Source organism: Ursus arctos, unplaced genomic scaffold (assembly GCF_023065955.2).
Source record: "Ursus arctos isolate Adak ecotype North America unplaced genomic scaffold, UrsArc2.0 scaffold_12, whole genome shotgun sequence".
NCBI classification, from domain to species: Eukaryota; Metazoa; Chordata; class Mammalia; order Carnivora; family Ursidae; genus Ursus; species Ursus arctos.
Window position 1 is genome coordinate 69,209,238 of NW_026622786.1, and position 16,906 is coordinate 69,226,143.

Below are 16,906 nucleotides of genomic sequence, written 5' to 3' on the forward strand. Positions count from 1 at the left end.
CCAGTTTAGGTAATAAATTATAAGATCACCCTACTTAAGAGACATAGTAATCAAATGAACCATGTTTGGCATAGTTTGGATATTGATCAAAAAAAAAAAAAAAAAAAAAGGGCGCCTGGGTAGCACAGTCGTTAAGCGTCTGCATTCGGCTCAGGGCGTGATCCTGGTGTTCCGGGATCGAGTTCCACATCGGGCTCCTCCGCTGGAAGCCTGCTTCTTCCTCTCCCACTCCCCTGCTGTGTTCCCTCTCTCGCTAGCTGTCTCTCTGTCAAATACATAAATAAATAAATAAACAAACAAACAAATAAATAAATAAATAAAAACAAAAAACAGGGGCACCTGGGTGGCTCAGTCGGTTAAGCATCTGCCTTTGGCTCAGGTCATGATCTCAGGGTCCTGGGATCGAGCCCCATGTCAGGCTCTCTGCTCAGAGGGGAGTCTGCTTCTCCCTGTCACTCTCCCTCTGTGCTTTCCCTCTCTCTCTCTCAAATAAATAAAGTCTTTAAAAATAAATTAAAATAAATTAAAAATAAATAAAACAGGGGTGTCTGGGTGGCACAGTTGGTTAAGCATCCACTCTTGGTTTCGGCTGGGGTCCTGATCTTAGGGTGGTGAGATAAACCCTGCATGGGCCCTGTGCTCAGTGTGGCGTCTGCTTGGAGTTTCTCTTTCTCTCACTCTCTGACTCTCCCTCCTGCTCGCTCTCTCTGTCTCTAAAATAAATAAATAAATCTTTTAAAATAACCAAAAAGCAAGGAACACTGGAAATTTGATGATACTGGTAAATTATTGTTTTAGGTGTTATAATGATAATATGCTTATGTTTTTAAAGATCCCTTAGCTTTAGAGATACAACCTGAAATATTTACAGGTAATATGACACAGTCTGGGATCTGCTTTAAAATAATCGGGTTGGGGGGACAAGATAGAGATGTAGAGGAGATAATATATTGACCACGAGTTAATAAGTAGACACTCAAGGTATGAGACTACTCTATTTTGTAATGTTTTTTATATTTTCTATAATACAACATTCTAAAAAGAGAGTTTTTCAGTAAACAAAATTTTCCTACTTCCAGAAACAGAAACATCCCAGAAACCTTCAGCTTCTTCCTCTTAACCCAAGAGATGCCAAATAGAACTGCATGTTTATTTAGAGTTACCTGAACCCAGGATCTATGAAAAATTTTCTGCCATATAAAGGATGTCACAGCTAGTATTCCTCATTATTTTACCTTTCTACTTAAAAAAAAAAAAAGGAAAGAAAGAAAGAAACTTTCCCTTTCCTAATAGGAGAATCCTATCTCCTGAAGGCACTCTCAAGTTGTTCTTTCCCTTACACAGGAGGACTGGAAAAATGAAACACCTTAAACCTAGTTTGATGAACTTCTCTTACTGCCAAAAAATAGCCCCAAAAGAGTTGTTCTCATTTTAGTCCACATCCTGCTATGCCCCAATGGGCCAATTTTTAGCAGCAATTAGTGAAACTGTATGAGAGGGCAGAAGAGCACTTGGCTGCCACGGACTTGCCGTGGTCAGTAACAAAGCTTCCACGGGCAGGACATAATGATAAGTGATCCAAGGGAAAATAAGAATGAGAAAATGAATGGAAGCAAAATGTAGTGTGAGGACCAGCAACATGTGAGTTTTCCAACAAAGACAGCAACACAGTAACTGTTACAGCAGCCTGCGTAGAATTCTGAACAATTGTATGCTTATTGACTCCTCTAATCCTTAACAGCAACCCTTGAAGGGCTATTATTATCCCCATTTTAATGATGTAGAAAATAGAGGCAGAAAGAAGTGAATTTGCCTTCAACAGGGCCAGGATAAGAACAAGTTCTGGAGACGTTCCTCTTTAGAGTTACTTTGAAAAGCAGTTGTTTAAAAAAAGACAGACAAGAAAAGCAGGTGTTGGTAAAATGAAAACAGTGCTTTCTCTCTGGCAGGAAACAATCTTGACACTACCAAAATGGGGTTTCAACGGCTGCCTAGTTTTGGAGGAGGCCCAAAAGAACACCTGTCCTTTGCCGTAAAAGTCTACAAAAAGCCTCTCACACATGTGACATGGGAGTGGCCAGAGGGCTGAAGTAGTATCAGTTGCAACTTCAGTAGTGAACTTCTTGTTCGCTAAAGATATTTAAGTAAAGGCTGAATAGCTGAAAACAATTCCTATACAGTAGGGAGTGGGCTAGAGTTAGAACTCCTCCAATATAACTCTAATAAGGATTTCTTGCTGTAAATCCTCCCAACTATAGGACTGACAAAGTCTATGGCAATTTAAAACTGAATCAAAATCTAAATCATCCTATGTTCCAGGAAGTTGCCAACACCAAATTTTATCACCAGGAGGCCGCGCTGGGCCAGTGAACAGCCAAAGACACAACTGCCTTTCTTGTCTTCAGGGACACCAGTTACACCACAGACCATATCTAGCACCCCTTCAAATCAGGTTACGTCAATAATGCGATACCCATGTCTGAGTGCCAATCAGTAGGCTGGAATCATATTCCTGGAAGATGTATAAGTTAACTAAAGGTTACAGGCTAATTAGTTCAACCCAAATCATTACCATATATATTATGCCTCTTACGGTTGATCAGACCCAACCAAGACACTTAAGAACCACCATCAGGCTCGTCTAAAACAGACCTATCCTTTCTCACCAAGGAACAAAGAGAAATGTAGTACAGACTGACTGGGCATCATTTTAAGACAGTGCCTCGACTGTTCTTCAAATTATCATGGGCAACAATTTGTAAGATTCTAAGCACATCACTAAGATGTCAATAAGGAAGGTTAAGATTCTGAGCAAGGCCAGTTATAACAACCATGCAAAGGGATACTATTTTTTACCTCTTTATTTTTTTTTTAAAGATTTTATTTATTTATTTGACACAGAGAGAGACAGCGAGAGAGGGACCACAAGCAGGGGGAGTGGGAGAGGAAGAAGCAGACTCCCAGCAGAGGACCCTGATGCGGGGCTCAACCCCAGAACGCTGGGATCACGCCCTGAGCCGAAGGCAGAGGCTTCACGACTCAGCCACCCAGATGCCCTTATTTTCTAGTTCTTTAGGGCAAAACAGCCAAAAGTCTCAATAGCTCTATTAGTTTGCTAGGGCTGCCAGAACTAAGTACCACCGACTAGGTGGCTTAAACAAAGGACATTTATTTCCTCACACTTCTGGAGGCTAGAAGGTGTCAGTAGGGTTGGTTTCTTCTGAGACCTCACTACCTGGCTTATAAATGGCTGGTCTCTGTGCCTTTGTCGTAAATCCTCTCTTTACAGGGCACCATTCATATCAGGGTCCACCTCAATGACCTCATTTAACCTGTAAAGACCCCATCTCCAAATACAGTCACATTAAAGGTACTGGGGGTTATAACATCAACATATAAATTTTAAGGAGGACACAATTCAGCCCATATCAATTGTTATACTCCACGGGAATAAAATACAATTCAACATGGCCACTGCAAGATGGCAGTGTACAAATCCTAGCTCCCTCTCTCAGGTCATATATACATATATATGTATATATGTACATATATATATATATATATACACACACACACACACACATATATAATGTATGTATTTATTTAAAAGATCTCTACACCCAGTGTGGGGCTCAAACTTACAACCCTGAGATCAAGTCACACGCTCCACCAATTGAACCAGCCAGGGTCCCTTGGGTCATCTATTTTTAAATAAAGGTCAAATTCACTGCCAGTAGCTCTCAATTTTTAGTTCTTCATATTGTTTACTAGAATCATTTTTCTCTTCTTTCAACTTGCATTTGCTCAATTGCTTAATAACAGCAATGTTCAATAACCACATCTACATGGTAAGGATTTTGTAGAATTTAAGTGAGTCATTGTGCTCACTAGGCATTGATGCTGTTCTATGCTCTGAATGTGACTAGAGAGAACAAAACTAAATTAGTGGATGAATAGCAATGAGCAGGGGTAAAAGATAAAATTGAATAAAATAAACCTAAAAGAATAAAGAAGGTAATAAAGGCGGGGCCTGGAAGTGACAAGAGACTGTAAAATACCACTCCTACCCCCAGTATGGGGAAATTTAGTAAAGAATGTCATGAACATGTTTTTTTGGAAAATAAGACCTGGGGCTGCAAAATAATATAGATTCAGAATTTACTATATTAGATTAATGAAGTATCTTAGATGGAGAAGCAGAACAATATAGTTGTTAAGAATATGATCTCAGGGCACCTGGGTGGCTCAGTGGGTTAAGCATCTGCTTTCAGCTCAGGTCATGATCCTGGGGTCTTGGGATCAAGCCCCACATAGAGCTCCCTGCTCAGTGGGGAGTCTGCTTCTCCCTCTTCCCCTCCCCACCACTCATGCTCTCTCTCTCTCAAGTAAACAAAATCTTAAAAAAAAAAAAAAAAAAAAAAAAGAATATGATCTCTGAAGCCAGACTGCCTAGGTTTTACTACCAATTCTGCCACTTACCAGCTGTTTTATCTTGAGTAATTTATTCAACCTCTATTTAACCTCTCTGTGCGCCTTGGTCTTCTCATCTGCAAAATGAGCATAATAATGATCCCTGCCTCATAGAACTGGTGTGAGGATTGAATGACCTCAAATTTTCAAATGCTTAGAATGGTACCTGGGAGCCATTAAGTCCTCAGAGTTGGTTAGCTTATTAACTAAAGACAAAATAGCACATGTTCCATCAGAAACATTAGAGCAGAGGGTTTAAGACAACAGATATCATAGAAGAGTCTGTGGGGCTGAATGCCAGTTTCTATTACTTATTAATAATCTCCTTAACCTCTCTGTACCACAGTGCCTTCACTTACAAATAGATTTACTTGGATTATCCACTTCATCAATAAAATGGACTTGTATTGCCATCTCATCAGGGTATTCTGAGGATTAGAAAAATGCTTAGCACACAGTAAATGCTTGGCAAATTTTACCTATTCTTATTCTTCTGTTGGTTCATGTCTCAACATTTCTTGACTAAGCATGATAAAACAAAGAGGCTGTCCTGCTTCTACTAGGTTTATCTAACGTGTGAATCAGTCTACCAATAATTTCATGATGGAAGCATGAGTTCAAAATATTAGGAAAGATTGGATTTCTGCTTCCTGCCATGAAGGGGAAAGAGAGATCAGCTTCACCCTTGTGCCTCAAAAAGTAAAAACAAAACAAAATGCTACATGTGAAACAATAGCTTTTAGACATTTTACAGAAGGGAAATATACAAAGTAAGCCCTAAAATTGCCCCAAAGTAAGTCCTAAGATTGCCCCAGCTTACTGCTGAGAGAACATTTCTAGGAAGCAACACAGGGAGCACCCAAAGAGCTGAGCTCTCTACCCAAGTTGAAGAGTCGGAACTGAGAAGCTGGGGAGATTAAGGTAGCTAAAATTTGGAAGGCAGAGTACTAGAAAGGAGAGAGCTATACAGAGAGAGCTCAGCAAGGGGGTTCCTCTTGAATTTCCAGCCAAGTGATGTGGATAAGAAAACTATCCAAGGGGGTGCCTGGGTGGCTCAGTCGTTAAGCGTCTGCCTTCAGCTCAGGGCATGATCCCAGCGTCGTGGGATCGAGCCCCGCATCGGGCTCCCTGCTCGGCTGGGAGCCTGCTTCTTCCTCTCCCACTCCCCCTGCTTGAGTTCCCTCTCTTGCTGGCTGTCTCTCTGTCAAATAAATAAATAAAATCTTAAAAAAAAAAAAAAACTATCCAAGAAAATGAGTAGGCAGTACACTCCCCAGAGCTCACACAGGGCCAGGAATAGATCATGTTCCCACCAGCATGAGTGGAGAAAAAAAACTCATAATGCTTAGGCATTGAGTAGAGAACTCTGAAAGCACTGCCTCAGAATTAAGAAAAAATTAGCCCCAAATGCTGCTCTAAGCACACCCAACAAAGCCAATCCCAACAAAGTAATCCTCAAAAGAATCAAACTGTTTCTGAATAATATAACTGGATCCCAGAATAAAATTCAAGAATATTCAAAGAAATACAAACATATGCAGCAAACGACAAGGTAAAATCATCTTGCTATATTACTGAACTGCTACTTGGCATGGGACAGATAGAAAAGAAGAATGGAATGAAACACTAACCCAGTCACCAAACATGCGAACAAGCCTAAGGGGAAAAAAAGTAACAAAATTTAAGAAATTTTCAAGGCCTTAGCTGCAAGACATTGCTTCAGGTTGTGTGTCCTAAGACCACAGGTGTGAAGAGATAGTACTTCAAGTCATGTGCCAAGAAGGGGGCACATGTTAGGCTGTCAGTGCTACCCAACTTACAATTTTACTCAGCATCAAACACCAAGTCTGGTACCTCCTGAAAGGTGACTTCAGGAGAAGTCAGCCTCTAACATTGTCCTATGTCAGTCTAACACTGCCCTAATATGTCTGGAATTTGAGCTCCTATATCAAATAATGTCACTTCAGTGTTGCTTCTCAAATTTCTAGTTTTCTAGTTTTCCTGGTTACTTTTTTTTTTCTAGCAAAAAGCTTAACAAATACCTATTGATCAAACATACTTTCCTTCTTGAAAAAATTTTTGATTGGTTTCCAAGATAACTCTCTCTTGATTCTTCTCATTCCTAAAAAGCCCCACTCCTTTTCAGTCTCTCCTCTGCTAGTTCCTCATCTTCCCAATCTCCTAAAGTCAGATGACCTCAGGGTTCAATCCTTTGACATTTCTTCCTTCTTTATCAACAGACACTCATTGGATGATCTCATAATTCTAATCATTTGTTTCACTAAACACTGACAATTCCTTATATACCATCAGCCTAAATTTCATCTACATTTAACTGAATGTCTGATCAGTGATCTCTTATAGTTTCCCAGTCTCAGTTCATGGTTCTTCCAATTTTCTAGCTGTTCAACCCCCGATTTTCAGTCACCCTTCACTCATATTCTTCTCAAAGTCTGCCATTTAATCCATCAACAAATCCTATCAATTCTACCTCCAAAATACATCCTCAAATTTGACCACTTTTTACCACCTGCACCACCATGGTCTTACCTAGACTATACCAGTAACCTTCTGACTATAGCCAGAGGGATCCTTTTGATTTAAGTCAGATCATAACATTCTTCTACTTCAAACCCTTCAAGAGCTTCTCATGTCATTCAGCATAAAAACAAAAATCTTTACAATGGATTTAAAGTTTTACTACATTTGGCTTCTCACTATGTCTCCCACCTCATTTCCCACTTCTTACCTCTTAACTCATTCCACATGAGCTTTACTGGACTCTGCTGAACAAAGAACACATGAAGCAAACTCTTAGATCAAGTCTTTGGCACTTACTGTTGCCTCTGTCTGAAACACTCTTCTCCAGATACCTCTATTCTGGCGCTGTGACTTTCCTTCAGGTCTTTGCTCATATGTCAACTTATGAGTGAGGACCTTCCCTCACCATCTTATATAAAATGTCAACCCCTGGGCCTCACATTCCCTACTCTCCTCAACTTACTTTTATTTTCTCAATATCACATATGTCCATCTGTTATACATTTATTCATTAATTTTTCTCCCTCTACTAGAATCTAAGTTCCTCTGAGGGCAGGGACTTTAGCTCTTTCTATTCACTCTTCTGTTTTCCGTGCCTAAAACAGTGTCCAGCACATAGCATGTACTCAAACGGTGACTATATTAAAAGAAAGAAATGAGGAGAAGAGGGTTATTTTCAGCAATCTGAACAAATCACTTAACCTATTTCAGAATCAAATTTTCCTGTTGTGTAAAATGTGGCATTTGGACTAGTTAACCTTTAGAGAGCTCTAGCATTCTGTCACACTATGCTTCTCCCATGGAGTGGTCACAGGGCGGTCCTACCATCACACTGGGCATAGAACTGTGTAACTACTGATATGCTACCTTTGTTTCTCTTGAATTTTGAATATAGCAGAAATATCGGACATTCTTCTTACTCTTCTCTGTGACTTTTATTCTGTTTCTCCCCATTATTAAGGAGAAAGGTTTGGGTTTTAGTTACTAGGCCAAAAGCAATCACCAAGGCCCACATTAATGTCACAGCAGGTTTCCTTACCTCCACTGCAGCGGGCGGCTGGAACAGGGACTGCCAGGGCTGCTATGAGCTTGTGAGTTCAGGAAAAAGGCAAGAGGAGAAGTAGCCAGGGCACAGTCAGCACTAAATGGGATCTTAGTGAAGTACAGGGCTGAAGCTGATGTGGGTGAAAACATGTGCTGGTTTACTTCAGATCCTCGGCAAAGTGCAGAGATTCTGACAACGTACCATCATAGAGAAAAAGCAGGGTCAGGGATAATTTCTCAACCAAAAAGAAACATATTCAAAGTGGGTTAATTTAGGCAAGAGGCTCAAAAAAAAAAAAGTAGTCAAAAATCATTCTTCAGTATCATACCCCAGTGCAATGTTGGCACAGAAGGACCATTGAGACTAAAATTTAATCCACAGAATTAAAGCCAAAAATTTAAGCTTTGGGTATTCAAAGTATTTAGAATTAGTTTCTGGAAAAATATTGCAAATCTACTACAACTCCCTGATTAGCAAGCAGTAAGTAATATTTTGTGTTCAATGACTAAAACTTTCTGGAGAGATGTATATATCCATAAAAGTAAGACATTAACGGTTAGATTATATCTACCATAACACCAATTTATTTAGCTAACTTTTGTCTAATGAAACCTCAAATAACATCACTTAATTCTGTATAATAAATTTTGCTTCTACTTAAATTTTAGTTTTTTGGTTACTTTTTTCCCCTAAAAACAACCCAACCATCTTGATACATGTTAAGTCCTAATGAAGACTATTAAGTAAATACACATCATTAGACTGAAAACAGATGGCAAATATGGATTTCTACTTTGTTGATCATTGATTGATAAGTCACAGATGATGAAAAGTAATTGACAGATGCATAGCATTTAATTTGCTATAGTAGGAACATGGCTTCCTATACAAATACCATAGTTAGCCACAATATTTCATTTCAAAGATTTAAAAAAATTTAAGTTTCACATAAGCACCTTTTAAAAAATATTCGTTTCCTGTACTGTTATTACTGACTGTATATGGTTACATTCTACTCGTGTTTAATTACATATATTCAAAGGAAATCTTTACCTTCCTACTAATTATCCCTTTAGCTGGCTTCAGCATATTTCCCAGATGAGTACACAATATGAGGATATAAAAGGACAGAAAAGGCAGAAAGGGCAGAAAACTATTTAAAATTACAGGTGTACCTAAGTTTCCACAAACTCAACATATTAATAAAAATTACAAGAATTGAAAATATGAACTTTGGATTAATTTCTCACTTTCAAAAAGAATTTTCACTTTTCTAAAGAACTATTTCAAAACTCAGCTCCCTCGTGTGTGTGTGTGTGTGTGTGTGTGTGTGTGCGTGTGTGTGTGTGTGTGTATGATCTAGAGCTAGTTAGAACATACAATAAGACAGTGCTTATTAACCTAAATAATATCGTTTTACAAAATTTGGAGTCTCAAATCTTAATACATAAAATGAGGCTTAGCCATTGTGATGAATATACAATTAAGATTATAAACCCATGAGAACCAAATCTCATTCTCTATTTGCTAGTAATAACCGCTCTGCAAACTGGTTATACAATGAGGCTAGAGTTTAAAAAGGATTGTTTGAAAAAGGAAAGGTGATTGATAAACTACTTACTAGCTCCTCATGGGGAATTTTCCTAAGCTAAATTCAAAGTCACTAAAACAGATGACAATAATTACCAACTGTAGTGCACCAATATTTGGAGAGCATGATTTTGACCACTTATGTTCCCTGAAACTACAAACTTAATTTAAAAATTTTACAATTTTGCTAACAAATCCTCTTCACTTTAAATGACACTTTAGTTCATGAAGCTTCTTTTTTATGGTCTTTAACTTTCAGTCTTAGTAGGAGAATAAACACTTTTTTAAACATATGCCCATCTTTCCAATTATATACTTCAAACAAGTCCAGTCTTCCAAGGTCTGGTAAAATCATTAATTTAATCAATGAGCATCCACTAACACAGAAGGGCAATGACCAAAGGAAGCCCACTGAAGAAGTGTGTCTATTCAAGCATACCAGGTAAGCGCTAACATTCACGGGAAGAAAGTCTGAGGGGCACGCCCTCCACCCTGTGAGTTACACAAAGGCAGTTCAAGACAGATCACTGAAGAGGAATGGATTCTAGGACACTTCTTTCCCTGGTTCCCTACTTTGCTGATCAATTCACTCTGCACTTCTTCATTAAATAAGCCTGAGCGGCTCTTGGAAAAGCTACCCTGACGTGGAAGCCTTCTTCCATTCCCCAGCTATGATATCCTTATCTAAGTATTTTTCTATTTCTATTTTATTTCTCTATTGGCCAACACAGAAATAAAATTCAGGTCACACCCTAAAGGACTCAGGTTTGGATCTGCAAGGGCAGATCCGAGGTCCTGAGCTGACAGGCCAGGGGCAGAAATACAATACCCTCTCCAGCCCAAGGAGAAGATACTTTCATTTCCATTTGTTTCTCACATTCATGGGGCTTGTATATGCAGCTTTGACCCTAAATTTAAATACATATCTGTTTTCATGGCAGGAAAAAAAGAATCTTCATCGATAACCCAGTTCCCCAGGTACCTCAGCACCCCTAAAATAGTATCTAACTCAATTTTCATAATTAGAAGCCCCATAGGCCCCTGCCAGGGACCAGTGTTTTGACCTTGAATTTGTGAAGCCAGCTCAGCCCTCTTTCGGACAGGCATCTCCAAAGCAGAGTCTTTATCCAAGCAAATGAAAGTGTGTTAGTTGGCATTAGTTCTTTTCCTGATATCTGCCAGTTTCCAGTCAGAGACCCCAGCCTCCTTACTGAATCCGCAGACATGGTGCTCCCAGTCTCTCTCTCCTCCGTTTCATCATTTTCCTGGCTACTCAAAGCTTTTGCCCTCTCACACTCGGGAGTCTTGGCAGGAAGTTCTCTCACACAAGGGGTATGCAGTCTATAAGCCAAAGGAAACTTACAAAGGTTTCCCAAACTTAAGAGAAAAATTAAAGCACTGTTCTTCAAAAACATAATATTCAGAATTCACCCCCACCCCCACCACAAAAGACCTAAGAGCCCAGGAGGCAGCAGTGAGGCACAGTGAGGAGTCCCAAATCCCAAATGAATCAGCTGTCCTCTGATCTGCCTGACATCATTCACACTCAGCCTGTAACAAATCAGAGCGTCAGAGAGCACCTTGTTCCTCCTCACTGACAAGCACCAAACTCCCTCCCCCACAAGTCAGTTGCAACCTCCAACCCTGAGGCCTTGTAGCAGTGAAGACTCTGGCAAAAATTGTACATACCAACTTGAAAACTCACACTGTGACAGAAATACCATTAACTCTGGAGGCGTGGGCCAGTATAGAACAGCTGTTGCAGTGGGCAAGGGATTGGAAGAAAGCATACCGACATCCCAAATCAGTAAATTAAGGAGCTCAGAATATGTGGGCATTTCTGCAACATTATTCATTCTCAAATCCGTGTCAGGTGGAGGATGAGTCTTAATGTTAGGGCTCAAAGCACAGTCATTATTCAAATTCTGAATTTGACCAATTAAAATAAAGTCTGTATTCCTTCCTTAGACAAAGTTCAGCATCATTTTTAATTCAATTTCTACTACTCTCTAATCACTTGAATAACCTTGGGTGAGAAAAGCCATAGGAAAGCTAAGAAAATAAACCCAGAAACAATATGGTTTAATTTCTGTCAGTAACTATTAATGAAATCATTTGTATGGCAGATGTTACACAAGACATTATGGTAAGCTGCAGAAGAACCCCAATGAAGGGTAAGCTACTTAACTTGTGTATGCTTTGTTTTCCCTATCTGTAGAACAAAAATAATTTAAGGTACCTAAGTAAATAGGCTGTGGTGAAGATTAATATATGTAAAACAGAAAAGTGCCTAGCAAAGAGGAAGTGCTATAGAAGTGTTAGCTATTTTTTTTTCAAAGATTTTATTTATTTATTTGACAGAGAGAGATAGTGAAAGAGAAAGAGCACAAAGAGGATGAGCTGCAGGCAGAGCAGGCAGAGGGAGAAGTAGGCTCCCCGCCAAGGAAGGAGCCCAACGCAGGGCTCGATCCCAAGACCCTGGGATCGTGACCTGAGCTGAAGGCAGGTGCTTAACCGACAGAGCCACCCAGGCGCCCCAAAAGTGTTAGCTATTATTATAGTTCTTGCCCTCCAGGAGCTGGCTCCCAATGTAGAGGTGGAGATAAGCCCAAACATACAAGAAGCCATCTGACAAAGACAGCCTGGCCTGAAGAAAGCCAAGGGCTCAGGTAAAGCCAAGTGATCAGTGGAGCTAAGGGAACCAGAGTAAGCAAAAGGCTTGGTCCCCTGCTTCCGAGCACCTGCCAACTCTGAAGGGCTCCTCTCGTTTATTTAGACGACAAAGTATGTCAAACTGTTTTTCTAGGGTAACAGTCAAACAATTAATTCCTACCCCAACCAATACTTTTTCAACTGCAGTTCACAACTCTTTAGTAACTCTTAAAAACAATTTAGAAGTCAGGACCAACATTTTCTTAAAAGGGAAAGAGAATGAAATAGAATAGAAAATACCAGAGTGCTTCACACAGTAAGAACTGTTCTGTGAAATATGTATGTTTGTGACATCTATTACTGATAATACATATAAATACAAGGGCAAACAGATGGGATGGGCTGCCATGTAAAAATCTATTTTTTATGAAGGGTCAGAGTCTAAAAAATTTGAAAGCCACTGTACTTATTATCCAAGCAAACTCACTCTCACCTAGTAGCTACAGACATTCACTTTTCCTCCCATTACCAGTCTAATCACTTGGCTCTCACAGCTCCTATTTCAGAATCCCCTGCGCTCTACAAGTCCTAATGGAAATGGAAACACTCTCAGAAATCTACAGCTTCCAAATAAGCCTGGAGTCCATTTTGGGAAAGTTTTCTGATATTATCAGGGTCTGTCACAAAAGCCCACACTCTCACAACTAAGAAACCAGCCATGGTCTATCCCCAACCCAAGCCGAGGTCATGCAGTTAAAGCCAGACCCTAAGTTTCTACTCAACACTGTCCATTCTCTAATACCCAAGCCCAGTCTCCTGAATAATAGTAATAGTAATATAATAATGATGACATAACAGCAACCAACATTTATAAGTACTTACTATGTACTGGATTTTATTCTAAGCACTCTACACATAAAACTGAGGTAGTACTCATCACAGTCCCATCATTATTCCATTAAAACACACACATACACATACACACACACACAAAACACACACAAAGAGGTAAAACTAATTAAAGGGGTGGTAAGGGGAAAGTACCCTTTCCTCAATATATCTGCACCTAGTTACCCTACATATGAATTATGCCAGCCAGAAGCATTCCTGTGTTCAGCCAAGTTGGTGAACTGAAGCAATCTGTAGAATCAATGTTATGAACTGCTGTGCTATAAATACCTTTCAGCAGAAGATTCTGACAATAGCAAATACATTTCTATCTAGCTTGCTGTGCACTAATAAATTGGGAGAGGAGAGAGAGCATGGAGCTCCTTAAATAATGGTAAAGGTTAGAAAATATTTGATTTTTAGAGAATGAGAATCATATCTTATGTCCTTCATCTGACCCAAAGAAGATACCACTCTTACTTCTAGGGTTTAACATAGCCCTATACACAGCACTTACTTTAAACTTACTTGCATTATAATACATTTGTGACAATATTGCTGTAGCTTTGTCAGCACTAGGAAAGCTTAACATTTCCCTGGGATTGGTCAGCACTCAACAATTTGAGGTATGGAAAATCAAACATCAACCTTTTCTTATTTGCTCACACAACATCTATTTATTGACTGCATTACCACCCTTAGGACCAGGCAAGAAAGATCTCTGCCATGAGCTTCTCACTTTAGCAGTTCTGCAAAATCACACACACACACACACACACACACACACACAAATTCACTAAAGAAATGGGTTGCCTCTGTCACACTTGTGATCTGGAGTGTTGCACTAACAAAGTGGAACCCTAAAAATCCATTCTTACCATTAACACTGTTTAAATCCCAGGAAAACACTTGCTCACATCTTTCTTCCTATGTATTTTTTAAGAAGACAACCATGTCAGAGAGCTGCTATAGACTCTGAAACTGCAAACTTCTAAAAGAACTCTGCTGAGATTATAAAATGTTTTCACAGCAAAGGGCCTTAGAAGTAAGCAAAAAGACAAATCAATTAACCTGTCAAATCCTTCCTCCTCTCAGGTAATAAGAATGTAATAGATTTCTTGGCTAATACAAGTACTGGTTCCAAATACAACCAAATACCTAGTTACTTGATTTCCTTCTGTTCTAATTCATGGTTTGAAAGATATTCATCATTTAGTTCAGTATTCATAACAGAGCACATGGCAGCTAAGGAACATTCTGCAGAATTAAGGGATTCATACTACTAGTAAGTTTATTTTTGTGCAGGTCTAGATGTAACATATGTAAGGCCACAGACTAATTTTTATACTGATAATTGTACAATTCATGCTAAAACTGAAATGTTTCTTATGAAAATACATACTTAGATGTATTTTTAAAAACCATGAATTTTTTTAATTTAGCTGAATTTTAAAAAAAGAATTATTTTAGAGAGAGAGTGTGTGAGCAGGGGGAGGGGCAGAGGGAGAGGGAGAGAGAGAACCCCAAGCAGACTCCCCATGAGTTTGGGGCCCTGAGGCTCAATCCCACAACCCTGAGACCATGAACCCAGCCGAAACCAAGAGTCTGACGCTCAACTGACTAAGCCAACCAGGCGCCCCAATAATTTTAAATATTTAAAAATAAAAATAGGGGCACTTGGGTGGCTCAGTCAGCTGAGTGTCTGACTCTTGATTTTGATCTTGGGTCATAAGATTGAGCCTCGTGTGGGGCTCCTCACTCAGTGGGGAATCTGCTTAAGATTCTCTCTCTCCCTCTCATGCTCTCATGCTTTCTCTCTCTCTAAAATAAATAAATAAATCTTCAAAAAAAATAAAAACAAAAATAACTTTAGAAGCATGAAAATTTTCAATTTTTAACGCTTTGTTTTCTATAAAAATATATTCAGACTTGTGCTCACTTCAGCAGCACATATACTGAAAATGGAACAGTACAGAGAAGATTAACACGGCCCCTGCACAAGGATGACACACAAATTCATGAAGCAGTCTGTATTTTTATACTTTGTAATATATTTTTGGAAACTGAAAAACTATATATTTAAACTTGGTACTCTCTGAATACAATTACATTTTATTTTTAAATCCTATAGATTATAATAATGAGTACAAGCTATAATCATGACAGAGATAGAAAAGCAGGAAAGTGGAGCTTAAGAAAAAGATATAGGGGCACCTGCGTAGCTCAGTCAGTTAAGTATCAGACTCTTGGCTTTGGAAAGATATAGGGGCACCTGCGTAGCTCAGTCAGTTAAGTATCAGACTCTTGGCTTTGGCTCAGGTCATGATTTTTGGGTCGTGAGATCGAGCCCCATGTTGGGCCCTGCGCTCAGCATGGAGTCTGCTTGATATTCCTTGTCCCTCTGCCTCTGCCCCTCCCACTTGTGCACTCTCTCCTTTTCTCTCTCTCTCTCTCAAATAAATAAATAAATAAATAAATAAATAAATATTTTTTTTTAAAGAAAAATAAGGGGCACCTGGGCGGCTGCCTTCAGCTCAGGTCATGATCCTGGAGTCCCAGCATCAAGCCCCATGTCAGGGTCCCTGCTCAGGGGGGCGTCTGCTTCTCCCTCTCCCTCTGCTCCTCCCCCTGCTCATGTTCATGCTGTGTGTGTGTCTCTCTCTCAAGTAAATAAATAAAATCTTTAAAAATAAATAAATAAATAAATAATTTTTAAAAATCTTTAAAAAAAAGAAACAGAAATAGAAAATCTACAAATAAGTTGGTCTGCTTAAATTAAAAACTAAAACTAATGAATGTGAACAGACTTCACCTCACACAGAAAGCACACATATAATTAACAGCAGTAAAGAAAAGAGAATAACAAGAAATAAGCAAATTCAAAGAAGTGAAGCAAATGTCAATATAGAAAGCAGGTATAATTGTTCTTAAAAAAATATTATCTATCCAATATTTAGCCAAATACAAAGGTGTTTTTTTCTCCTTGTGGTTTAACGGTGAAGTAACCACAGAAAACAAAGAAATATTTATAGGTTTAATATAAATTATTTTGAAATTTAATGCTGAAAGGGCTAAACACTTAAGTTGGATAAAAAATGATGACACAAACGGTCACTGACAAGAATAAAGACTTAAATGAAATTATTAATTTTACTAATAAAGCAAGAAAAAAAGTCACACCTAAACTTTTTAAAAATGTATCTATGACTCAGTTCTACAGATCATAACAGGAACAAAAGTCAGGCTAAACAACTTTGTTTTATATATTACTCAGTTACCTGAAGAGGAAAATGAGGCAGTAGAAATGAGAATTTCATTAACTTGAAACAAAATACAGGCTCTGACTTAGGACAGAACTAAGAAAAAACTCTCAATTTTAGGTATTAAGACTGTCAAACTTTCACCTGCAACTATGACAGAGTTATGGAAACAAAACTAACCATTCTACTGCAAACCCCCATGAAACTAGACGAAATATATGAGGCAGTAGCTTTCAGGCACTGGGAAAAGGCAACACAAAAATGCAAACCCAGAAAAAAGGGAAACTCAAATGCAGAGACATCCCTAGTGTCCCTACCCTCTACTTGGGAATAATTTTCTTACAGTGGCACAGACAGCTACAGTTCAAGCAAAACACAGTAGTTCCCCTAAGCTGAGAAAGCACAGGTGAGAGTTCAGGGCAGCTAATCAAACACACACTGAACATTCATCAAAAAAGAC

At 38.9% G+C, this 16,906-nt stretch overlaps 1 protein-coding gene and 1 non-coding gene across 8 annotated transcripts in view; one reads left to right on the plus strand and one right to left on the minus strand.

The window, feature by feature from the left end:
• Positions 1 to 16,906, minus strand: part of MAST2 (microtubule associated serine/threonine kinase 2) — a 205,048-nt gene that overhangs the window by 89,131 nt on the left and 99,011 nt on the right. Inside the window, exons 1-2 of one of the 7 annotated variants that reach the window (XM_044383888.3) lie at positions 10,858 to 11,169; positions 8,051 to 8,245 (exon numbers count right to left, since the gene is read on the minus strand). The exons of 3 other annotated variants lie outside the window; for them this stretch is intronic. In XM_044383888.3, coding sequence (XP_044239823.2) covers positions 8,051 to 8,245; positions 10,858 to 10,907 — 245 coding nt within the window. In that variant the 5' untranslated portion in view covers positions 10,908 to 11,169. Of the gene's footprint in view, positions 1 to 8,050; positions 8,246 to 10,857; positions 11,170 to 16,906 lie in introns of those variants that run through there. 3 more of the 7 variants (XM_048220283.2, XM_044383889.3, XM_048220284.2) reach the window with 3 other exon arrangements.
• Positions 15,118 to 15,224, plus strand: LOC113254848 (U6 spliceosomal RNA). Its single transcript, XR_003315971.1, has one exon. It is a non-coding gene; the product is annotated as a U6 spliceosomal RNA (small nuclear RNA).